This window comes from Alexandromys fortis, unplaced genomic scaffold (genome assembly GCF_014885135.2).
Source record: "Alexandromys fortis isolate MF-2015 unplaced genomic scaffold, M_Fortis_MF-2015_v1.1 scaffold_70, whole genome shotgun sequence".
NCBI lineage: Eukaryota > Metazoa > Chordata > Mammalia > Rodentia > Cricetidae > Alexandromys > Alexandromys fortis.
Window position 1 is genome coordinate 4,431,460 of NW_026067955.1, and position 25,914 is coordinate 4,457,373.

The 25,914-nt window shown below is 51.3% G+C and overlaps 1 protein-coding gene across 12 annotated transcripts in view; it reads left to right on the top strand.

Annotated features, from left to right (window-relative positions):
• Positions 1-25,914, top strand: part of Tle3 (TLE family member 3, transcriptional corepressor) — a 44,236-nt gene that overhangs the window by 1,524 nt on the left and 16,798 nt on the right. For 7 of the 12 annotated variants that reach the window (XM_050151967.1, XM_050151970.1, XM_050151969.1 and 4 more), the window contains exons 4-6: positions 728-772; positions 18,370-18,432; positions 19,852-19,926. In XM_050151967.1, coding sequence (XP_050007924.1) covers positions 728-772; positions 18,370-18,432; positions 19,852-19,926 — 183 coding nt within the window. Of the gene's footprint in view, positions 1-727; positions 773-18,369; positions 18,433-19,851; positions 19,957-25,914 lie in introns of all 12 variants that reach the window. The other 5 variants (XM_050151962.1, XM_050151965.1, XM_050151964.1 and 2 more) reach the window with 1 other exon arrangement.

The following is a 25,914-nucleotide window of genomic DNA, read 5'->3' on the forward strand; positions in this document are numbered from 1 at the left end:
TTCCCCCCCCCCGGGGGGGGGCGGGCGGCTGCTTGCCTTAAACTGGTTAGTAACTTAGAGTTGAATGAGCTTGTATAAAAACCCTCCTGAAGTTCTCCTGCCAGTGTTCGGAAACTTTTCTGTTTGGCAGCTGGGATCTAGCTAGAATGGGACAGAAGAGCCTGCCTTCCCCAGAGGTTTTTTTCAGATTGGAGGAACCTTTTAAAGCCTCCCCCCCCCCCCACACTTCCCTCCTCGAGGATTTCCTCAGTTGGAGTCTGGACCTCCCTAGCTAGACTATGCTCTAACTTAGTGTCTTCCTTCAAGTTAACATCTTCCTTTGGGGAGTGGGCATGGGAGCCACTTGAGGACAGGCCAGTAGCAGTCTTTCCACACAAGAGACCTTCCACCTAGTGCTAAGTAACTCTCAGAGGACAAGAGGAGGCGGGTACGCAGCATTCCCTGTAGAGCCGGCACCTTGTATAAACAGCCTGTATGGCACATGGGTGCTTGTGGGAGGGGAGGCCCGGGTCTTCTTACTGTGGTGTGTAATGTTCTATTGGGTGGAGAGGAGCACTTGACCACTTCCCCGAGTGAGCTTCTAAACCTCCTTAGGCTGTCTTTGTGGGTGGACTTCAGCTTCTGTGGACCCAATGAATGGCTTAGCCCAGGCCTGGGGGAGGGGAAGGTAAAAAAGAGTAGTATCCCTGTGTTGCCTGCTAATGGCAATTTTTTTTTAAATTTGTAGTACTATGAGATGTCATATGGCCTGAATATTGAAATGCACAAGCAGGTACGTGCTTTTCTCTTTTTAAAAATATACATGTATACGTATAAAGCAGAATATGTGGATTTGGGGGGAAGGTGGTCATTCGAAAATGAGCCTGGGGCTGGTCTCCCACTTGGCCCTAAGAGTGAGTGTTCAGCGATGCCTGCTGCTGGGGCTTTGCTCTTCCTTGGTTATGTTGAGTTGTTAGCATTTGTTCTTGTGAACTTAGGCCTGGTCTGGGATCTGGGTAGAAAGTTGCTGGTCGGGGAACTGGGTAAAAAGTTGTACTGTAGGTACCCCAGGATCTGTGCTACCCGCTCCTGAAGTTGACTGACTGCATTTATCTGTTTTAATGTTTCCCCCACCCCTGCTTTTCTTTTTTCTCTTGCAAAAAGAAAAACCCAACAGTGATGTACTGCCTTGATAAGATTACGCTTCAAGGGCCTTAAAAGCCAGGCTGAGCTGTCGAAATGGAAGAGAATGAAGCCACTAACGGCCTAAAAAAAAACTTAAAGCCAGAGTGAAATGCAATCCTCGTGCTTTGCGTTTAGGAGGGAGTTTCTCAACTCCTCATTCGAAGGTGGCTACGTCCCCATTTCACAGGAGGAAGCTGAAGCCCTGGGGTGAAGTAGCTTGCCCAGGGGCCAGCCTTGCCAGGCGTTTTGAGGTGGCTGGCAGTTGAGCTCAGCTTTGTAATCCTGAAGTCAAACCAGTTTAACTAGTGTGGTATCCTTTGATGGATATGTAAACTACCTCACATTGTCTCCCTTCTAATAACACTATACCTCAAATCCAGCAAATAGAAACACCCTTTATCTCAGTGCATATCAGTAGCCGGGCCTGAGCTAGGCCAGGCTGTGGGAGAGGCCTGTTTGTCTATTTGTGTTCTGAGGAGAGGCTGCCTATAATTTGGCTTGGCGGACGATTAGCATTGACTTGGCACGTATAAATGGCGCAGGCCGGTTGTTCTTTTTAACAATTGGTGTTCTTGAAATCTCAGAAGGCTGTTGACTCATACCAGCCTTTGGTGACCGTGACTTGAATGGATTTTCTGCTCTAAATTAACAGTCATTTACAAGGTTTAAATTTTACTCTTTAAAGGGGGCAGGACCCACTGCAGGTGAGAAGGGCAGGTGACCCTGAGGGGAAGCATGCAGATTCTTGCCCGCTCCAGTGGCTTCCTATAGAGCCCTTTGAATCTTGTTTCCTTTCCCTTGCTGTCGGGCCGGTGAAGGGGAGCCAGAAAGGGGCCAGCATTTAGTGAGCAATGTGGGAAGCCAGCTGTGGTTTCCTGAGGAGTTGGTTCCCTAGGCATGCACACATGGAGGCTACCGCATCCTCACTTCTTGGCCCACAGAAATAATAAACAGACATTGCTTTATACGTAAAGAAGGTTCTCCTGGGGAGGAGAGACCAGAAGTGGGTTCTGCCTTAGTCTAAGTAGAGCTGGCCCAGACCTGACTGGAAGACTGCATGAAATAAAACTGGTGTCTCAGGTGTTTTAAGGACTTTGGGGTATTTTGCAAGATACCACTTCCTCCCTTTCTCCAGTCCTTCCCTTCCTCTGTGTAGTATCTTGGGCGTGTTTTAAAGAGGGTAATTGCACCCAGGTTCAAAATTTATAGCAGTAGTTGTTGTTGTAAGAGCTTCTAATTAAGGTGTAATATGTCCTTGCATGTTGAGGTCTGCATGGGTGGTGTTGCCCGTGTCTGAGTGGATGGTTGTTGGGTACAAAGAAGTCACTTTGGCTGGCAGAGCAAAAGTGTTCTGAGCCCTGGGGAGGCAAGGAACCCAGAAGGGTTAAGTATCTCAGTGGTGAGGCTTGTGTACAGAGCAGCTGTGTTCGTCTGGGATTTCTGGCCATTCCCTAAACAGGATTCTAAGACAGGAGAATGCCTGAGATCTGGCCACATTGTCTTCATAAATCCTTTCAATGGTGGGATAGAGGGATTTTTGCCTTCTTTTTATAGGTGGGGAAACCACGGCATCAAGGAGCATGGCAAGAGCTAGGGCTCATTTTAGAACCTCTGGGTTCTGCACTTAGGTCCTTTGCTCCTGGTGCCTTACCTTTGCCTTCCAGCCCCTTCCTGGCATGAATGCCAACAAGTCTCTGGGTTGGGTGAAATCACCCTGTGGCTGTGTAGGAACAAAGAGGCTAAGAGGTGGAGAAACCCTGACTGAGAAGGGAGAAACGCAATACAACCCTGACCTAATGGCGTACTGGCCACTCCCTAGGCTTGCAGGGTTCTGTTGAAGAAACCCCGCCACTAATTGTAGTGTGGGTCTTAGGTGCATTTGGCGATGGTGGTTAGGCCTGAGCAAACAAGTTTATCAGCTGACCTGTTTAGCGGTTGACTGGTGTTTTATCTGCACACACAATCAAGTGACTGGAGTGCTTGAATTATTCATGCAGTGTCCTGCCCTCTAGACTTGACTGTGTGATTACATCTGCCTGGAACAAACAGGCTGGATTCTTCATCTTTAAGTGAGTGGGGGCGGGGACTGTATGTACTTTTATATAATAGATGGTCTACAGGGCTCTAGCACCTTGGGAAAGTGTGTCTGGCTGGTCATTCTTGGCCTGTGTACACGTGCATGCGCGCGCGCGCACACACACACACACACACTCTTCATCATCACCACCATCACGTATTTTTTTCAAAAGCTCTTCTTCCCTGGCTCCATGGGAAATGCCAATTAGCTGAGAACCTTGCGTTCTGCCAGATGGTCCCAAGTATTGACAGAGGGCAGCTGATGAGGTCCGTCCAGCCCGTTTTTATTTTACTGAGAGGTTAAACTCACTGTGGCTGGCTCTGTCCCTGGCTCTTTCTCTGTCTGTCCCCTGCCCCCCCCCCCCCATCATTCTCTTTTTCCCTTTTCCAAGCTGTCAGATCCCAGATAAGTAATAAATGGGTCCTCCTACTCTTTTGCCTCCCTCCCTAATTATGGTAAAGCAAAGATTACAGAATCACAGACCTATCCAGGGACTCTAAGAGGTCACCACCTCCCCGAGGCTCCTGCTTCCAGGCAGGGTGTCAAGGATGATTCAGCTAGGGCCAGGGAGGCGATGATGGCTGACCGTCTCATCAGTTCCCGTCTTGTTCCTGCAGCGCCTTTCCCGTGTCAGCAGCAAATGACAAAGCCAGCTTAGAAATAGACTCCAGAGCGACTGTCATACAGTGACTTTGAGACATGGTGCCGGGGGAAGCTGGCAGGCTGGCCTTTCACCCTCTGTTGGTGAGCACTGATGTTTGGCAAGCTGACTTGAGGCAGTTTGAATTGGGGGCAGAATCATGCCAATACTAGACAGGCACTGTTTTCAGTAACTTAAGCAAGTTCAGAGCCCCAGAGCTAGAAGAGCCCTTTGGCTTCTGATCCAAACCTTCCAGGAGGAAACAGGCCGAGGGACTAGAGCTGGTATGCCCAGACTCCTGCAGCCATAGATGATAACAGTGCTGCCACTGCAGGCTTTCCTCCATACCCTTGGCCTCTTCTGTAGCAAGCCTCTTTTGGTAACTCATAGCACGCTGTGTCTTTAATTACCTCCCCGTGTTCCATGCTATTATACAGCCAGGTTCAGGCTGCAAACTTGGCTCCACCAAAGTCCAAAGTATCCATCCCATTTGGGGTTGTATAACCATGTCAGCTGAACCCTCTGTGTCCACAGTCCCATCTCCATTCGCCAGCTATTTGCACAACTAATGATTCGACGTGTTTGGTAATAACACAGAGAGGATAGGTTCACAGATGAGGTGACGGCCATAAAACCTGTGACTGTTGGACCCCAGCCACAAGGTGGCCATCTACACAGGGCTGAAACGGCCTGAAGACCTCCAGGCAAAGCAGCTTAAGGGGCTGTGTGGCCAGAGAGCCATCGGGCAACAGGGTTTTCTGGAAAAGACCTTGGTGGCAATAAGATGGGGGTACAGGCGCTGATCCTGGGCAGTGTGTGGCCTCCAGCTTGAACTGTGAAATTTTCTTCTTCACTGGGAGCTCCATCATTCACGCCCTGGATTCTTTGTGACCTCAGTTGCCTTGTGGCTCCTCCCTGCAAACACGGGGGTTGTGTGATCTTCCCAGAAGGGTGCCATCCCTGCTCTACCTTGGGAATTCCTGAGCCCGAAGCTCATTTTACTCTGCCCCATCCAGCGAGAGGGTGACCCAGCTCTCAAGGCTGCTTTTCCTCTCAGGCTGTAGAAGACAGAACGGTAGAGAGCAAAGCTCTCTACTTCTCGGGGCCTTTTCCTTCTTGTACATCTGACCATGGAGACGGCTCTAAAACTAGATGAAGATGGATAAGCCTACTGGGAACCCATCTCTCAATTCTGCTATTCCAGAAGCTCTCCTGAAGCAGGAGTGGGTGGTGGGGCAAGAGTTGCCCCCCCCCATCCTCATCCTCCTTGTCCTCTTTGGAATCCTCCCTTCACCCAGGAATGGTTGCCTTTACTGAGACCCTCGATTCTGTATTGTGGAAGGAGAGTTAGCCAAAGAATAAATTCTCTTTCCACATAGGAAAATATTTTTTTTCCTGTATTATTGGACAAAATGCTGGGACAACAGGAGGTGGGAAACAACTCTCAGCAGGGTTCACCCCTGTGATCCCGCATAACACAGTGTGAACCTTCTTATCTCATTTTGGAGCTATGGAGGTCGCCCCTTTGCCAAGCACACACAGTGTGTAATAGGTGCTCAGTGAACACGTGGGGTTTCCTTCTTTGGGTTGTGGGCAGGTGGGTGGACCTGCACTGGGAAAGAAGTGGGGGGTTGTAATTGTGGGCTGCCTGCAGGCCGCTCTCAGTGGTTGAGCACACAGTCTCCTCATCAGCAAAATGAGAGAGCTGGATCCATTCCCAAAACGGTTATTAGGGGTCTGGGATGTGCTTGGGTGTGGGCCGGGCTTGGTTACACAGACGAATAAGACACCATTCCCTCCGCTGGGGCATCAGGCCTCTAAATAAGTAATTGCGATGCGGTGAGGTAAGCGCTAATGTGGCCGCTGCGACACACTTGCTTCACTCTGCCTGGGAAAGCGAGAGGGGTCAGAGAGGATGTCCCTGCAGAAGGACTGTTACTTGAGTGGGGCCTTAAAGGGGAGGGTGGGAGGAGAGTTGTTAAAGGCAGAAGCCAGCAGCTGGAGCTCCTCCCAGGTGACAACAGCTCCTGGCATGGCAGTGAAGTACATTCAGGAAGCCACAGTCAGGAAGAATGGATGGGGGGGGGGGGGGGGGGCCCCCCCCCCCCCCCCCCCCCGCGTGCGCACTTGAGAAGTGAGGCGAGGTGGTGACATTTTGCAGCACGGCCTTATCCAAAAGGCCTCTCCACCCTCACATTCACCACGACTCAGTGGCTCCCTCCGTCCCCATATGGCTCTCCAGGGCTGGCTCCAGTCCATCTGGCATGGGGTGGGAGTGGGGGATGCTCCGGGCGTCTGCGGCCTCCCCTGTCTGCTTCCCCACCATCATGCTCTGGTTTGAACTCTATTCCCCAAAGTGGCATTGTCTCCTTTCTCATACTGGTAATTCTGTAATGACTGGGTATGACCTACCCCTCCCCCATATTTAATTCTCATCAGCCCGGCTCTCCACTTTGCTATTAATGATAGCAGCCAGCAAAATAGCTTTCAACATGCCATTGACAGTCTGGCTTAAGAGCGCTCTTGAAGTAGTGCTAGACAGCTGAAAGCACCCATAATTGTGTACCAGAGTGAGAACTGCATGCTCAAGGGCCTTGTTTTTATATGCTTAAAGGGACAATATCTTGTTTTCAACAAATGCTCTCTGAGACACATCCAAGATGCTTTCTTCCTTTCTCTTGTACCTCTCCTCCTCTTGGCTCCTTCTCTTCCTCTGGCTTTTCAGAATAAAGACTCTCCTCCTGTTGGGGCTAAGAGAACTTAAGGAGAGGGATGACCCGCCTTGAGAGCAGTGAGGGATATATATCCATTGGGCTTGCTTAAGGCATCATTCACTCCAGGCCCAAAACCGTGGGCCAGCCTTTCCCTGCTGACGCCAGGGCCTCGAGTTTCTCAAGGAGGGAGCAAGGCGTCTCAGTCATGGTTGGCATAGTGTTTTTAAGTCCTTTTTGTTTGCTGGGCATGTTACATAACAGCCAGAGGCTAGGGGGTTTGGGCTACGCAGCTGTGCCCGAATGCATGCAGAAGCTGCCATGCCAGGACACAGAGAACAGGTCAGTCTCTTGGAGCCAGACTGGGTGCCTCGCCCCCCTTCCTTCTGAAGAGCCCTTGGGTCTAAGGGGCCTGTCTGGAAACCAGGAGGGGTGGGTAGGATGGGGCTGGTTTTCTTAATTGAAAGGCTCTATCCAGCTTGCAGGGAGCCAGAGGAGATCTCTGCTAACTCTAGAGATTTTACTGGACAATAGAGACCTCCTCCCCCCTTTCTCTTCACCTCAGCCACCCCGTGAGTGTGAAGTGAGAACCAAGTGCCTAGCTATGGGGAAGGTAGGGGTGAGGTCAGAGGAGCCGGGAAGCCTTGTCAGTACCTGGAGTTTAGATGTAGGTGGTCCTCACATCTCTATACAGCCAAGTTCTCTCAGCGAAAGGTAAGGAGCCTGGGTCCCTTTCCTTTACCCGTTCTTTTATTTGTTTATTATTTATTTATTTATTGGTTAATTTAATTTTATTTTATGTGCATTGGTGTGAGGGTGTCAGATCCCCTGTGACTGGAGTTAAAGACAGTTGTGAGCTACGATGTGGTGCTGGGAATTGAATCCCAGTCCCCTGGGAGAGCAACCAGTGCTCTTAACCGCTGAGCCACCTCTGTAGCCCCTCCTTCACCGATCTTGAGTGACAGTCCAAAGTTCTGGGACAGCTACTACGTCACTGTGTATGGACACAAAAACTGGTGACCGCGCAAATGCCGTAGATGAGGGTGACGCAGCCACTTCTGCAGCGCTTGACTGCCAAGGGACGACGAGGCGTTTGCATCTGAAATACTGGGCTGTTTGCTTCCCGATCTAGAGGACCGGACACCTGTAGACCTGAGTGTAGAGATGACCCATATGTGCCTCGGGAAGGGGGCTGCCTTGCAGTTTGGGTGTAGAGGGGTGGGAGGGGGTGTGGAACATTAGGACTGTGAGGGCCAGGGTTGTTTTGTGTTGACTGAACCTTTGTTTGCCCGGTAGTGAGGGGACACAGTGCATTTCTCGGAGACTCTGGCCAGGGGATGCCCTGCTGTGGCAGGCAGTCCAAGGTTCTCTTCCTGATCATGGGCTGAGGCATCCAGAGTATTCTCAGGTTTCTAAGGCCATTGGGCTCTAAAGGTTGTGATCGGAAAAGGCATGGTTAGTGCCCTGCACCCTGATTGGAAAGTGTTTTCTGTTTCTTTTTTCCGTCCTATCTGCTATGAAGTCGTCGAAAGTGGAAAGTGGAAGGAGCAGAAGAAGGGGTGATAAAACTGAGGTGTGGTGACAGGAATGAGGAAGGACCAAGTGACTGCTCTGTCTGGGTTGCGAAGGAGCTGAGGCTGAAGGAAAACTTGAGGCTTGCCTGATCTCCGCATTTGGTGGCATTTGGTGGCGGGGTTCCTAGGGCTTGGCCTTTGTTTATCTTGGCTTTACATCCTCTTTCAGGTTTGGGTTGGTTGCTTATAATTCTGAGAATGACTCTGATGCTGCTAAACGTGTTTAGTTATACCGGGAAGGATCCATCTTCCTTCAGATGGAGACACAAACTCAGCCCGAGTTCTTCCCTTTGGTCTGTCTCAAGGGACTGTGTAGCACGACTCGGGTTAGGAGGAGCACCTCCTTCTGGTTGACTGGGAAGGCTTTGGACTCTACCCAGTTCAGCAGCCACGTGAGAGTGAAGGAGGCCAAGACAAGGCCACCTCCACTCCCCAGGACTTTGAGGTCTTTCTTGACTTAGGGTCTGGCATTGAGGGAGCTAGTCAGACAAGCCGCACATAGTTGCTTCAGGAGCTAGGGAAGATAGTTTAGCATAGACCCGTGTGCAGGAGTGGAGTCCTAGCCTTGGAAGGTGAGCATCATGCCCTCACCTTTCACGTTGGCCAAATGGGAGGAGCCGTTCGGTGGAATGCAAGCTACATGGGCCTGGAACGTGGGGCCAGGTGCCCAGCATGGTAAAATTGTATGACAGCAAGGTGGGACAATATTGTGGGGTCAAGCCAGTCCCTTGGCTCATCTAAAGTGTCACTACTGTTTCTCCCTGCGGAGTCCCTTCCCTCGGTTTCTCTCCAGAAGATCACAGCCCTGTTTAGCTTTCTAGGGGGCAGCCTGGTGGGATCAAGTTCATAGCAGCTCCTGCCTCGGCCTGTCGTAGATTTCACACACTATCCCAGAGAAAGTGAGGAGCTTCCTTGAGTCAGGGTCACCAGCAGCTGCCCTCTGCTGCCACAATCCTCCTGTTGTGGCTTTGACATTAGCTTTTATGCCATGTCCTGTGGGTGGGGGTTTCCTACGGCCTTTAGCTTTCCCCCACCCCACCGGATTCTTAGCTTGCTTCTCAAGAGACCCCTTCTTTGCAGACCCCTTGAATACTTAAGTTGAAAGCCCAGGCCTACAAGGTTGGGGCAGTATTTCTGACAAGCCTATTTTTACATGGGCAGCAGTGAAGACAACAGTAGATTTGGAGCTTCTTGTCTGGGACCTCTAGAGGCAGAAAACCAGGAGCTTGGGTAATGGGGGTGGGGTGGGGTTTTCTTAATGGCTAGAGTGGGGCATTAGGGTAGGTCTCTGTCCCTTGATCTGTACCCTACCAATATGACTCTGGGCAGCTGCTTGACTTCTGTGAGATTTAGTGAGTGCTGGTCTATGTAGTCCTACCTGCTAGCTGAGCAGGCTTGAACAAAATTGTCATAACCCTGGAAGTGCTGTGCGCCTGCTCTGCCCAGCATGGTCGCCCATAGCGGCATGACTGCTGAGCCATTGAAATGGGGCTCCCGAGGTGACTGAAGAACGGAGTTTGAGATTCTGTTTAAATCTAGTTGCACTAGCCCGTCTGTGGCGCATGGCTTTCTGGACATTGGGGGTTTGGGGAGTGTGAGGGATTATGGGAGGGAGGTCCAGGAACTTAGCACATAGACGGGGCTCAGCGGAGGAATCCCACAGTGGGACAGAGAGAGCCTCAACTTTTCCATGGCCTCAGAGAGGGAGAAGAAAAGTGAGGAGGAGAGGAGAGGGCCAGGCTCCCTAGACTTCCGTGGGCCATTTCATGTTGCTGCTTAGCCACTCCACATCCCAATCCTGCAGTGTTAGGTCCCACCCCAAGCCCATGTAGCAGGTGCACTGCTGTTTGAAGGGGTTGGATGTGTGTGGTCTCAGGGTGGACCCATCGGCAGGGTCCGGTCAGGGCCTCTATTTGAGCAGGGCCATAGCATGATCCCCCTCACCCCAGAACGACTTTCAGTCTTTCCAGTAAGCATGCACGCACTGGGGGCATATCCAGCCTGCTCTGAGCTCCTACCCACTGGTTGGTTGTCAGTCGGCACCGCTGTGGTCCTGACACGGTTTCCAGACACTGCTCATTGTCCTATCCTCTAAGGGCAAGAATCAGCACTGGCTGAGAGGACCCCTGGTGTAAGGGAGACCTGTGGGGAGCATCCCCTTGCTCTCTGGGGTCCATCTGTGAGATGGCAGGTTTTCTGTCTGAGAAGAAGTCAGTTTGAGTGAGTTGATGGCGAGACGAGGGCCCCGACTTGATTTCATGGCCTGTGAAATGCCTCGGCTGACTTGAGAAAAGGAGACCCGTTGACCCTCTGCATTGCAATTTAAGGAGGGCATATGCTCTGCGCTTGTGAGCTCGCACAGAATAGGGCTCTGTTTCTGCCGACTCGGTCGGCTGCGTACCACCTCGTTTTCCCTTCATGCTCCTCTCTTTCCCAGAGAGCCCCCGTCCTCAAAATGTCAAAGAGGTTGGTTTCATTTGTACCCCTGACCTGGTGAAGAGACCCCCAAAATTTAATGAGCTGCCTCAGCAAGGGTAATGTGACTTTTACAGCCTGTTGAGGGTCAAGGGGGAAATTTGCATAATGCTCCAAGGGGGGGGGATTAGGTCGCTGGGGGTTGCCATAGCAACCCTACAGGGATGAATTGAGAATTTTTCCTCCTCACAGGAGTTGGCCAGTGGAGTCTGGGAAGGTGGGGGGAGGGAACAGGGGGTTATCCGAGGGGAGGGCGGAGGAAAGGGGAGGGGGTTCCTGGGATGAGTGGGCAGCTTGGGGGAAGGTGTAATCTGAAAAGCTCCCTCTGTTCTGTCCGTACAAGCAAGCTCTTTGAGAGCCGTCTCCCTTCGTAGGGGGCGGGAGGCAAGCAGTTTAATGTGTTTGGGAACCAAGAAATTAAAGTGAACAAATATTTAAAGATTATTGGATCTTGTTAACAGGAAGCTGGGTGCATGGAAAGTGAGAGTCAGAGAAATGAAAGTCTTAGCATCTCAGAGCTCAGGGAGGGACGTGGGCAGTCAGCTGGGCTCAGTTCTGTCTTTCTTACAGCGCGGAGGAGTGCCTCCGTGGCCCTCTGGGTGCTCCTGTGCTTGGCATCCGGGCATATCTGAGAGCTCTCAGTGTGTTATACCCCTGCCCAAGAGTGCTCCAGACTGGGTCGTCATGCTTTCCTACTGAGCCCCTCCCCCACTCGCTTGCCTGGCACGTAGACTTCTTACAAGAACAAGGAAGGCTAATTTCTTTCAGGGAAGTGCCTAAAGGGTCATGTCACCACTCAGAAACCCCAGGCTCTGGGAAGCCCTTGTGACTTCCTTCCTCCCTGCCCTCCTCACTGTTCCTTCCTCTCCTGGGAAGGGCACAGGGGCTGGTGCATGAGGTGGCCATCCCAGGCTGGCCTTGCCATTCTTGCCCTCTATAAGACAAAGGTCCTTGGGGTCATGTGGAGACACAGGCCCTTCCTCATCCTGGTTTTCCTAGCATAAAGACCCCAGCAGGCTTCTCCAGAGGGTGTAAATATTTAATGGTGTTGTAGTTATATATAATTTGATCAATATGTCAGTGCTAAGAGAGCCTTTAAAAAGGCTCACCTATCACCAGGCAATCTGTGATGTAAACCAGCCGTCCCCCTTCCCTCTGCCCCCAGAAGCAGCAAGCATCATCCCCCAGGCTGCTAAGTGGATCATTTATCCCTTTCTTGCTCCTCAGCAGGGTCTGTGGCACAGAGGGACTGGGGCCTGGGAACACCACCCTGGCTTTTGTTAGCTGCCTTGCCCCTCCCCCTCCCCCGATTTTCCTTCCTTTGTTGATAAATACCACCTGGCTCAGCCCAAGGAGAAACTGACTGGCCAACAGTACCATCTTGTCAGTAATTGAGGGGCTATTAATTTAGAATTGCCTAGGAAATACAAGGGATATGTCAAGTGAAGATTGCCCAGACACTTTGTTCTGGAATCTTCTAATACTTGGCTGCTGGGTAGTTATGAAGCCTGGCCAGAGTCAGCTCTCTCTGCGCACAGCTCACAGCTCCAAACTCCTCTCCTTTTAATTCAGGCTGAAGCAGGTTCACTTTAGTTACCCAGAGAACTGGGTAAAACTTGATTCAAACTGGGGAATCCCAGAGTCGATCTGATACTCCACCTCAAATGCAGGAGTCTAGCGGATTAACTGGAGACAGGATCGGACTTTCCAAAGATCACGTATGTCGGCAGGTTAGACACAGCCGGGATGAAAATCACTGGTACTGTGTGGCTTTGAAGTGTAGCTCACCCTTCAGGCCGGGTGTCTGTACCATGTCTCTCTCACATGTATCTGTAAGTAGGTCTCTAGACTCACATTGTGATGACTGTCCATGACTCTGTCCTGATCTCCAAGGAAGACACCCTTATGTTAGAGATGTAGCCAAGAGCCTGCTAGTGCCGGACAGCCCTTTCCCTACACAGCAGACATGGCGCTGCTTCCCTGTAAATGAGAACTTTGGAGGTGCGTTTCTTTGTGCACTCCAGGAGGCACTTAGAGATGTGTGTTACTGCTTGTGTTGGTCGGTGTCCGTCGCTGTGACAGAACACCTTGACCAAGGCAACTTAAGGGAGCTTGGGAGATGTCTCAGTTGGGAAAATACCTGCTGTGCAAATGTGAGGACCGGAGTTTGGATCCTGACACCTCTGCTAACGTGTGCGTCTATGCATCTGACTGGAGGAGAGGACTAGAGGCAAGCTGACCCCCGAAGTTCACTGACCAGCCAGCTTAGCCGAACTGATGAGTTCACGGTTCAATGGGAGAGACCCCGTCTCCAAAAATAAGGTGAATGATCAAGGAAGATACCTCCAGAGGTCAACATGTGCACATGCACATGCCTGTGCACACACACAAATCAAGTGGGAGGGAGGAAGGAAGAAAAGAAAGAAAGGATGTGTAGAGAGAGCTGCCTCACAGATGGAGGGTACAGTTGATCGTGGTGGGGAGGCATGGCCTCAGGAGGCGTCTGGTCACTTTCCTTCTGCAACAGGAAAGCCTGTACTGGAGCCCCGCTTACTTTCTCCTCCTCGGCTCATGGGATAGCTTCGGTCTATATGTAGACTCAACATTTCCACCACCTCAGCCATACCCAGACTCTCACTGGCGTGCACAGAGTCTGCCTGTTAGGTTGATAATACTGGCCACCGTGTTTCTCTTGCTGCAGGCTCTAGGACAGTTGTATACAGGTTTAGGTGTTGGAGAGAATCAAAAGCTCACAAGAACACAGGACGCCAGAACCCAGCCCTAGTCCACAGCAAGCCTGCCCACTCTCTGGTCCTTTCATCCAGCTGCCAGGGTGTGGCTTGGCACACCCCCACTACTCCTCCATTTAGGCGCTTATGTGGCGCTCTGCTTTGCAGAGCTGTCTGAGTTAGTGGGAAGTGGGAGGTCCCACAGTGAGTCAGGCCGCTCAGAAGTGTGTGGCGGTCTAAAGTCTGAGTCTGGTCCCTGGGACCTAAATGAGCCGCCTGGTCTACCCTTCCCTTTTCCAGGTAACATGATAGCCCAGAGAAGAGAAGTGGTCTGCCTAAACTCGGTGGAGACAACTAAGAGTAGAAGCTGGGTCATTTTCTTCCAGCTTTAGCTTTCAGTGCTCCTTAAACTGGCAGGTTCCTCCCCTGCTTTGTTTTCGGTCTGGCTGAGGTTCAGGTGAATTGCGCTCCAAGTCCACAGCTAGCCGTGATCGGGTGGTTTAAAGCTAGCTAGCAGTGGAGTGGCTGTTGGAGACACCGTACTGTGTCTAGCATGGTCAGTTACAGGAGGCAAATGGGCCAACAACTGACTGGATGCTGAACGGCCAGCTGCAGCAGCGATTGCTGGGGGTGAGGACTAAGAGTTGACTCCATCCCCTCCTTAACTCGGTGTCAGAGGTCAAGGGTCAGGGATGGCCTGAAGTTGGAGCGGATGCAGGTGGTAGATTGCTCTTCTAGACACGCACTTTCAGGGTGTTCGGGTATCCTCAGCTTTCGGCCAGACATCCAGCGGTCCTGCTTTAATGGCAAGAGGAACGTGCAAACAAGAGCTACGAAGGCACAGGGAACAGACTGCTCTTTGGGAAATTACACTTGCCCCCCCCCCCCACTGTCTTGTTTTGTGTCATTTATTCGCCTAACAATCTCAACGGAGACTCAGGGCAAATATTCCTCCCCAGTGCCCTGGGGTAGCACAGACTCAGAAAGGGACCCCAGCCCGGCCCTGGCTGCTTCTGCCTGTATCTCAGAGATCAGGAATGGGCCTGTCTACCAGCAGCGTCACCACCTTTGAGCTGTACGTGAGAAGCACTTTGAAAGGCCAGAGCAGCGTCCCCAGACACCTCTCACTAGAATGTTCAAAGCCGGCCGCCTTCCCACCCCTCCTGCCACATCTCAGGTTGAAGACCTGACTCACAGGCAGAGATGCCTTGTGTCCTCAGGTAGTGGGGAGGATGGGTTGGGCTTGCCGGGCCCCAGCTGCCACACTGGTAACAGACTGGGCCTGAGCACCGGGAGTTTTCTAGTACACACTCTGGCTCCAGCTCATGGTTTGTGACCTGTCCTAATTGTCGAAATCACACATCTAGATTTTTGTCCCCCTTTTCTTTGCAGCGGGTGCTTAGAGGTTGTTTGAGTTGGATCAAATGCTGTTTGGACAGCTGTGGTAATCAGAAATGCTGTCAATCATTAGCCCCGACGGTCGATTTTCTTTCAAAAACATTTCTCTGAGCCGTCTCAGCCTACTGAAATTTGGCTTCCTGGCCAAAAGTCATTTAGCGGAGTCGCTTAATTGCCGAGTGTCAGTTTCCCCATCTGGAAAATAGAGGTTGTTGGTAGGTGCCTTCCGGCAGGGCTGTGAGAGCTGGCATGCAGAGTGCTGGTGGCGGTCAGCTAGGTGGATGCTTCCCTGTTACTCTTGAGACTGGCTCTCTCTGGGCCGCTGGTTCCCCTTCCTTTAGAACAGTGGCTCCCAACCTCCCTAATGCTGCGGCCCTTTAATGCAGTTCCTCATGTTGTGACCCCCAGCCATAAAATGTTCTCATTGCTACTTCATAAGTATAATTTTGCTTTTGTTAATGAATCTTAGTATTTGCTATGCAGGATATCTGGTATATGACCCCCGTGAAGGGGTTGTTCATCTCCCCAAAGGGTTGCGACTTACATGTTGAGAACCACTGCCCTACCATGACCCTCCCAAGCACAGAGCGGCCTGGGTACAAGATGGAGAAGGCTCAGTCTGTGCTTCTATGTCGAGAGGAGATGAAGAAAGGTATAATGGCCAGCAGCTCGTGCCCCGAGGAAGGGCAGAAACAGAAGCAAATGCAAGCTCAAGTCCCAAGACAGGGAAGCCTGGTGGTTGTAGAAGTTTTTCAGATGTATTCCAGATGTATGTGCCCCCCACCCAAGTGCTCTTGGTGATTTGTCTAAATCCTTCCTGCCAGCCAGTGGCCTCTCTGTCATGCTTGAGTTTGGGTGTCAGTTCCACAGGCTTCTGGACTTCCATTGTACTTGTGCTTAGTTGGTGTTTGTGGTGATGGAAGATGAAGCAGGAGTGAAGGCTTCGTCTCAGCCACCCACAGGGCCCCTGAGCAATCCAGTTGTGGTCACTTGGTGGCCAGAGTTGCAGGCCTTGACTTGAACATGGATGTGCAAAATCCCAGGGAATCCCTTTTCTTAACGACAGAGGATACCGGGCTTTGGGCCTTGGCAAGGTGCGAGAAGTGTGGTGTCCTGTCCCCCGCCCCATCCCCCCCCCCAGGAACCTGGCAGTCGAGCTTGCTGCAGGTGTGGGGAAGGGCAAGGCCAGCTCTTTACTTTTCCCTATCAAGACCCTGACCTTTGACCTGCTTTAGAGGAGGTAAGCTCTGAGCTGTAGTGAGCTGTAGTAGGTCAAATGGCTGCCAGGGGACAGAGTTGGCCTCTGCCTTCCTGCCTGTGTATTTGGGGAATTGATGGGGCAATGAGAGACCCAGTGTGCTGGCTTGTGGTTGGCCTGGCTTGGCGTATACTTTTACCCTGTTGATCAAGTGTTTGAGCCACTGCCCGCCTCCATCCCCTGTTCCAGCTGCCTGTCGACACTTTGTCCATCACAGCATGTTGCTCACACCAGGAATCATCACCATAGACACTCTACAGCATGAAGTATTCGTGCGCACGCACACAGTGGGGCTGAGGAGCTGGCTCAGTCACTAATGCCCTGTACTGGGGTTTGTGAAGTCAGGAGAATCTAAGGAGCTCATTGGCTGGCAGTCTCGCTGTAGTGGTGAGCTCCAGATTCAGTCTCAAACCATGGAAGGTGAAAGAGAAAGACGCCAGGTGTCAGGCTCTGGCCTCCCCACGCCTATGCAGCAGGCACGCACTACACAGACACGAGAGAAAAAGAATAAATGCTAGTTAGGTTATTCGTTGGCCAGATACTATTGAGCACATACTGTTTTCCCCTGTCTTTGGTTGTCTGAGGCACCCGGGCTGATGTGTTGGTGTTTTGCTCTTTATAAGACTTTCTGTTCCTAGTTAGCACATGTGACGTGAGCGAATTCCTTCTCGGTCAATTCCGAGTGTGATGCAGGCTTGCTCGTTGATTCTAGAGCTCTGGCTCTCTCTCCTGTCTCCCATCCTTGTCTGCAGAAGAAGCGAACAAGTGAGAGGGCCCTGGTTTCGGGGTACAGTTCTTCCTGCGTATGTAGGCTGACTGAGGCTACGCGAAGTGATCCTCCAAGGGTCCTTAGGGCACAAGTGGCAGACTGCTTGGGAAAAGGCCAGAGTCAAACTGTGGTTAAGAATCTTGCAATATACAAGACAGCCCAACGGAACAAACAATTTATGACCAGCGAGGTTGAGAAACCTTGACGTGTGGCTTCCTTGTTGCTGTCTGCCACTGTTGGGTAAATAAGGGTCCCAACAATATATTCCAGCTCTCAGCTGGAATGCTATTTGCCCTTACTCCCAGAAAGCTTAGAAATTGGGGACCATACTGACACAGTTGGTCTGGGGTTTGAGGGACAGTCCTTTATAGTAAAGAACGATTCTGCTACAAATACTCGGAGCAGTGCCTGCTGGGAAACACCCTGTTCCGGAGGAGACCCAGGTGTTCCATCATGGCTCTATCTCCACCAGGAACTTGCAGTTTAGTGGGCAGGTTTTCTGGTTGGATTGCCTGACTTCTGTAGTCTTAGGACGCATGGCTGCCCACGCCCGTTAGGCTCTTGTCGGGGCCTGTTCTCTCCACAAACCGGAGACATATTCTTTAGTGCCCGGAGATGATGGAAGGGGCGCTGGCCTCAGGAGTTGCCCAAGGCCAGCTTCTGTTGGTGATGCTTCAGAGGGCATTGTTTCACTGAGGCACGCTAGATTTCGCATGCAGAATCATTTGACATGCAGATGATCACAGGTTTTTAAAAGGCTGTTGTCATGGTTTTGTCTGAAAGATCGCTGCATGTTGATGAAAGCCGCTCTGAGACCTGAGTCCTGGCTGCTCAGGATTCAGACAAGATAAGAAAGCCAATTCCAAGAGTCATCTGTCAGCGTCCCAGGCCTTCCTGTCGGGTTCAGTTAACCATTTAGCAGCACTCTTGATCTGAGCTCTGAGCACATGGTCCTGCTGGAAGCTCTTGGTATTCTAAGCATGGACTTTGCTGGGAGGCGGAGTAGGCAGAGAATTGATCTGCTGGTTTTGTGAGCAGCCTTTATGGAGGGAACCACAGGGCTCCATTCTTAAGAGTTGACCCTAAGAGCTGAAGACTTAGCAGTGTGTTTTCTGGTTGTCCCACAAGGGTTAGAAGCAATGTTGAAAGTGGAAAATGAGGGTGAGGCTGGCTCTGGGGGAGCCCTTCACTCCATCATGTCCATGGGCTCTCTTGCCTTTGACCTTTCCAGTTTGGAGAGGCCTTGCACACAGTGATTCTCTCAACACTAGATTTCAGTTTTATCATGGGTTTTCTGGAATGTGAAGCGGTTTTTGTTGATATACATGGTGGAAATACAGTGGGGATTCTCTATAGAAGATGCGAGTTGAGACCTGCCAAACTTGGGCCACCTCCCCAATGAAATGGGAGCTTTCTAAAATGCAACCATGGAGCCCATGGTAAGGAGCCGCAGTGGGTGTGAATGTGTGCGTGTGCGTTAGAGAGAGAGAGAGAGAGAGAGAGAGAGATACCACTTTGACTTTTCTCAGTGTTTCAGTGTCTTGATTTCTTTGTGTTCTCTTTTTCCTTTGCAGACAGAGATTGCAAAGAGACTGAACACAATTTTAGCCCAGATCATGCCTTTCTTGTCACAAGAGGTAAGGCCTTCTCCTGTTTCCTCCTCTTCTGCCCAAGGCAGCACAGTGTGGCCAGGCCTCCCTCCAGCCCCCGAGCTCAGCCCAGTCTATCATACTGATCCGCTGATAGGATTGGCAAACCTTCTCCAGCCAGTCAGGGGGCAGGGCTCACGTCACAGGGACCCCCGTTGCTCCTTTGTCAGTGGGAGAGTGCTCCTCTGCCACACCTGAATTCTGGGAGGAGGGTCTTGGTTTTCATCTGCAACAGTGATGGGCACCATGTCCTACCCACACATCCTCACTGGCCTCTGCTTTCCCTATACCTGGTTCCAGTAAGACTGATTGCTTGGTGGCAAAGGTCAGCCCCTGTGTGGGCTGCTGACTCCCCAGGTGCAATGTACCCTCTCCAAAGGAATGGCACGCAAGTCTTGTCACTTTACTCTTGAGAACCCTCAAAGGAGGCAAAGGGCTGGACTTGAGCATTCTGAGGGAAGAATCTCGAAAGCGGCTCAGGAAGTACGGAGCAGCAGACTGATGGGTTGACCTCATTGGCCTCTGATTCTGTCCTGTCTGATCCTGTTCCAACACACGCAGGGCCAGGATGCACCCTCCAGTCCCCTTGGTAGCTGGGACCACAGCAGCTCCCTGGTGGGGCTCTGAAGCTGAACCAGGTTCTGACAAGATAGATAGAAGAATTAGATATGGCAGTACCTTGGGTACCCAGTAAGGGAGATGTCATTGTGTGTGACCGATGCTACCTTAGGGCTCTAGGGAATGTATGAAATATAATTTTTAATCATGGGCTTTAGGTTTGGCTAGATTGAGTGGAAAATACAAAGGTTTCCCATAGCCTCCCCACACCAGGGTGGAGTATTTGTTAGAATTTCGAGTCTACGCCAACACATCATTGCATTCAGAAGTCTGTGACCCTGTTAAGAGTTCCTTCAGCCATATTCACGTTCTCTTTCTAGCTACTCTTTGCTCTCCCTCTTGGTAGCCATAGATCAGGTCCACGTTTCTTCTCGGCCGTTTGAGTGTAAATCCCACATGTTCTAAGTCACCACTAGCAGCTATTGGCGTGTTCTGAAATTTGATGTCCTACATGGCTATAGTAATGATTCCATGACTAGAAAGCAATCACTCCAATATGCAGCATCCAGATTATGTTCACATTGCACAGAATAAAGGTTTTCCTGTGTGTGAGGTAGAGGAGACCGTGGACCAGTAGCCATCTGTGGCGCTCATATGTTTTCCTTAGAAAGCCGTTCATTCTCATTGAAAAGACTGATAGAAGAAAGTGACTTCACCTGCCACCCTCAGCCCTGTGTCCTGGGCCCACTGGGCCCTCGGGGGAAGGGTCCTGAGAGGTTCCTGGTGCCCAGTGATGGAGGATACTGAGGATGGCCACACCTGACCATACTTTATTCCCCCCGCCCCCAGCATCAGCAGCAAGTGGCGCAGGCCGTGGAACGCGCCAAGCAGGTCACTATGACAGAGCTGAACGCCATCATCGGGGTACGTGGACTCCCCAATCTGCCTCTCACCGTGTGTATAGCCCTTTTATTCCTCTCATTTGCCATGACCAGAGATGAACTCTGACCTTAGGTGCTCTCCGAGAATGGCAGCCCCATGGCCCACCGTTTCCCTAAGTAGCTGAGGGCTTAGATCTATCGGGCTCTTTCCACATTGTTCCTAGTCCACAAACTAAAGAAATACCAGACACATCTCGAGTCTACCTATAAGGTCATTCATCCCCTGGCATCTTCCAGACGTCTAGGAGGTACTGATCAGTGTCTGGCTGCCCCTGTCCCTGTCCCTTCCCAAGGCTGGGCTGCCCTTCTTTGGCCTCCAGGGGTCAGAACCATCTCTGCTGTTGATTGATGTGCACCGTGCTGTGACAGTATTGGGGTTGGGGGTCCTGCTACTCCGTGCCCTGGGCTGCATGGCTGAGTGCTCTTCGCACGGCCTTGTGAGTTTCAGCTGTACACCTGGATGGAACCTGGATGAGTCCTTTGGCTGAGGCGCCCTTAGTGGGTTCCTTCTGCTGCAGTCTGGGGAAGGCTTAAGCCTGCACTGATTCTTGGTGGTGTTGGGGGCAGGGAGGGCAAGAGGCTTGGTGCTGGGAAGCAGCACTCTAGGGAGAGAAGCCATGATATCTTCAAGCTTGCAGAATCTTTTGTGATCATCTAGTCCAGGGTTCTCGTTTAGGAATTATTTTTAGAAAGCTTATTCTCTGACAGTTTCATCATACATATAGTGTGGTTTGAGCCTATTCACCCTCACTACCCTCTTCTGAAAAAGTACTGTTTTACATTTATTATCGAACCCGTGTGTGCTCGTATGTGTCAGCATGTGTGTTGGCTGCCGAAGGATGACACGCAGGAGCCAGTTCTGTCCTTCCACTGTGTGGGACCCCATAGTCAAGCTCAAGCTGTCGGGTGTGGCAGGAGCATTTTCAGCCACTGACCTACCTCACCCCCCCCCCCAATGATCTACTTGTATCTTCCCAGTTCCTCTGAACCCCTTCTTCCCACAAGCCCCCTTTTACTGAGTTTAATTAGGATTTTCTGAGAAGGGGGTGAGGTGGGGTGTGATTTATCGGAACATAGAACCCATGGTCTGGCGTTTTTGGAAAACGGAAGCAGATAATTCTTGGTTGCCATGTGCATTTTGGGATATTCAGCAACAGCCTTGCTCTGTACTCTCGGAGTGAGCAGCACCCCCCCCACACACACACATTCTTATGCACCCCAGATGTCTCCGGATGTTGCTTATATCTATGTGGGCAAAAGGGTCTCTGGTTGAAAACCACTGGCGTGGCAGAGCTGTTATTTTACAGAGATTTAGCCATCAAGCCAACCTGAGAGCGGGCTCTCCCTGCCTGCCTAGAGCATCCTTGTGCACGGCCTGGGTCCTACAGTGCTGGCGCAGGAAGTTAGAGGTGGGATATAAGCCCCAGGATGTCTCCAGAAGTCTTTCTCATCCAGCTCCTTGTCTGTATTCCCTTCCAGGCCCCTCCTTAAGGCCTCCAGGGCAAGTTCTTTCACCAGTCTAGAGGGGTTGCAATCGGGTTCCTTCTCTCCCTTCCACTTTTGGAATTAAAATCCACACACGAAAATACTCTTCTTAAAGAAAAGAGTGAAATTGGGAAGCAGCACCATTGGATTGGCTCCAGTTCCTTTAAGTAGCGTTTAGGAAGCTACAAGTTAGGTCAAGGCAGCCCTAGGCAGATATTGGAATTCAATTAAAGCCCACGAGTGGGGCCTGTGACCCCCATTTTCAAGGTAATTGCTTCTTGGGCTCTGAGTGAATGCGGCCAGCGCCCTGTCATTAGGCAAGCAGCCGTCTAATCGTGGCGCGCCTGACAGAGCCTCGCGAGGCAGGGATTGCCAACAGCTGGGGCAAGCCAGTACGGGGGAGCTGTGCCTGACTGCCCTCCAGCGAGGGGCTTGTTTCTCTTCTCCTGGAAGAGGGAGGGGAGCCACCCTGATAAGATAAGGACGCAGGCAGGGGCGTGCTCCAGTCTGGGATTCCCTCAGGTGGAATGGACTAGGAGGGCGTTGCTAGTGGCACACCTGGCTTCGGGTGGCTGATTATGGCCTCCTGACACGGAGCTGGAGTCTGAAGTCCTCATTTAGCTGGACTGCTAGCAGTATCAGGAACCTGGGTGCAGCCAGGAGCATGTCACAGGGTTGGAGTCTCCCAGGGGTCTTCCTCTAAGATGTCAGGCCTCACCCAAGATTAAGAAGGTGTGTGCGGAGAGCTGTAATGAAGGACAGGTGAAGCGACTTGGGCTCCTGGCCAGACTTTCCTCAGCTCCCAGTTGTCCCCAGGGAACTCACGTCCCCTTGGGGAAGGTGGGCTGAGAGGTGGAGTCTCTTCTAGAACTTACTTCATACAGGGTTCTGTAGTGGACCCGAGGCCTTTGCCTAGGACGTGGTGGGCACTTGGCTACTCGGTATGAACTGCCAAGAGAATTATTTAGTGGATGTATGTGAAATGTTGGCTTGATATTTTTCTTAAGAGGGAAGAGGAGGAGGGAGGTTAGAACTGTAGCTTGTCCCAGACCATGCAAGGTCTGCGAAGCCGCCCTGCCGGGGCTTCCTGTCTTTGCTCCCGGAAGCTGGGTAATATGGCGGAGCAGGAGTCAGCTGGTGGAAGGTTAGAAGGGACAGAATGGTGGCAAGGCTCTGCCTTAGCATCAACTTCTGGAAACGCAGGGGCTGACTGAGCTGAAGCAGGGGAATGCCGATTTGGGAATCCTGGCTTGGATTTCTGCTGCGTAGTGGCGTTAGTTGGCCCTCGTGGCTGTCCCAGTCTCTGAAGTGGAGATAGCAAAGGTCACCATGACCTGTGAAAGCTGCTGCTGAGCCCAGAAGCTCTAATGCTGCCGGGGAACCTTGGGTACCCACTGGGCTGGGTGGAAGACCTGCTTTTCCCCATGTTGGGGGTTAGAGAGGCATCCTCGAGGTTATCCAGACCCTGTCTGCTTCGTCTGTGGCAGCTCTTGGTCTATTTGGCTCTGGAATTGAAGTGGTTAGACAACTTCCCTAAGTTTAACTCAAATTATGAACCTCAGAACCGAAGCATCTAATCAGCTAGCAGAGGCATGAAGCGTGAGGTGTGTAATCCGGTTACACATGCTCTTCAAGCAGCACTTCCCAGCAGCCTCTGCTGTCAGCCACGCCTGCCCATCCCAGACCATGGGCACCGGGCACGCAGAAATACCACCGTGGGGACATGAGCTCTGGGGTGTGGTTTCTTCGTCAAGGATGAAGATGGATGTGCTTGGTCTGTGTTTCTCAGCCCTCGGGGTTAAGGGCAGAGGGGGAATCACTGACTTCCTTTCTTTTCGTGATGGAGAAGAGCCAGTATTAGGAGGAACAGTTCAAAGTGGAGGCAGGTGGCCTCAGACCTCTTCACTGATGACATTTCTCTACCGTTGAGAAAGCTTCCGTTGAAAGCAGCATGACCCTCCCAGACTAAACCATATTTGAGTACTTTGTGCTCTGAAGCCAGAGGACAGGATGCAAAGGCTAGACACATCGCCTGAGGGTGCTTGCCCAGGGAAGTGACAGGCCATGGTCCCATCTGCCTGAGAGTCATACCATTGCCAACTGTTCCTGGCCTCGTCAAGGAGAAAATGTGGCTGTGTATTGTCACCACGACCACTGGCGTTCATTTGCACCTGTTCTTGCCTTGTTGAAGAATTTCCAGCTCAGTTCTTCCGCCACTCTGTCTGCAGTCTTCTGGGCTTGCCCCGATGGTACCTTCAGACCACCCTGAGGAGAGCATGGGGGGTGTTTCTGGCCGTACAGAGCCAGCTGCTCTTGCCGCTGTCTTGGAGGATACTCCTTGCTGAGACACCGGGGAACACCCTGGCCATCTCTGAGTCGTTGACAACTTTTATCACAAGTTTCTGCTGTGGATTTACCTGTGGATTTTTTGTCTGCCCCTCTGATGCTGGCTGTAATAGCTTTCTCTAACTGGACCTCCAAGGCCGCATCTGGAACCTCTGGTTAAAGCTCTCGGCTGACTTATATTCCTACCTCTCTGCTGCTAACCTCCTCTGGCGTTTCACTTACTCGCCCAGTATGTGGGCAGAGGGACGTGCCAGGACTGTTGGAGGTCCTGGGTGGATCATGTGACAGACAGCCATCTTCCTGAAACCCATCAGCTGCTTAAAGACGACGTGTGGATTGTACCCATTTGCTAAGGTTGCTTTGCACCCCAACTTGGCTTTTCCATGGGATAATGTGAGCTCTGCACAACCTAAGGATGAGCTTCACTTTGATGTCCATTTTGTGGGAAAATGGGGCCCAGAGAGGTCAGATGACTTGTCCAGGGACTCATCGCTGGGAGCTGGAGCTGGAAATCCACCTCCTGCTGCTCTGCCTGGCTCCCGGGTCTGAGTTCTCCAGACTGGGAAAGGAAGTTTCCTCCGACCACAAGAGTAAGAAGGCAATAATCTGTCTTGACTGGGCAGAGTGGAGCGGGAGAAGAGACCTGACTGGGAAGGCTGAGAATCCAGGTGTTTGGATGCATCTTTTGAAGACCCAAAAGTCTTGGATTAATCTACATATACAGCCAGCAACGCTCTCCCTCCACTTTGTCTCTTTAAAGCGTCTTGTTTTTCTAGTTCTGCACCATGCACTATAGATTAAGTACCTAAGTCCTTGTTTTTTTGGGTTTTGTTAAGTAATTATCACCCCAGAACTAAAGGACTCCCCAGCAAGGGGTTTAAAGCCAGCGGGCCCCAGTGGAGACTCTGTAACGATATCTAGATAAAGCTGTGTAGTCCAGCCAGACTGTGGAATACTAAATAGTCGTTCAAAAGGAAAGTTAACTTTTTTTCAGAACTCTTTTTAAATCGGGTCATATAACCATGTGGTCGCTCATTTGTGGAGAGTCACGTGGACAATTGTAAATCTGAAAAATCTGGATTCCAGACAGACTGACAGTGGCTTCTGAGGGTGGGATGAACGGGGAACTTAAATAGAACAAAACTTGGAAATCTTCAAAACAAATTTTCTTACAATGAGTTCGTGTATTTTATGAGGATGTTAAAAATTCACTTTCTTTAAAAGGGAAGGTGGGGAGCTGTGTTTAGCCCCCGTCTAAGAGCAGTTCCGTCTTAGCCGGGAGGACTGGAAGTCTACCTGGCACACCTGCGACTCTGCCCCCAAAGCTCCCTTAGCTTAGGTCTGCTGTGACACTGGCAGACCTAGAGTCACATCTCCCTTAAGGCCATTGGCCACCAAAAGATTTTACAGGTACCTAGCAGTGGGGGTCATCTCAGGTCCTCTGTGGTCCGGGGCAATGGCTGTGGGTGCCAATCTTAAAATAGCTAAGGAATGTAGCGTCTGGGGCCAGAAGTTTAAGGCTTGACTTGGAGGTAGAGCTAGATCAGCAGTTTGAAGGGAACGTAGAAGCTTTTAATCCTTTTCCAAACACCTGTAGGGATTCCCCGGGTCCTGTTGACTTGAGAGCGGTTGTTCCACCGTGACAGGCACAAGCTCCCTCAGTCCGTGGTGATGTCTTGGCTTGTTACCTCATTGCTGTGTTTCTTCCTCACCTCCTCCATCTTGCTTTGGAGTTCTTCGGAGTACTCTGTAGATGATGTTAGATGATGTTAGTCCTATTTAGGGGTCATGGGACTTGGGCTGTCCACTCCAGTGGCCCTGTATCAGTCTGTGGTCTGTAAAATGGGCACAATCCTTCCTCTCCTGAGTGACTGTCAGAATTATAGGATCTCTTTGGATAGTGCCCAGGGATGTATATGCACATAAGGTGGCCTTGGTTGCTTTCTCTTAGGCTAGTCAAGAAGAAAGATGTGTGCATGGGTGGGGGACAAGCGTACCCAAGGACCTAGCCAGTCCCAAGAAATGTTTCCATCTCCGAGAAATATTTGGCACAATATAACCTGTCCCTCAGTCTTATGAATAAGGGAGCATTCTGTCTTGGCTGCTGGGGGAACTTGGAAGCCTCTGAGCTAGGTAGGAG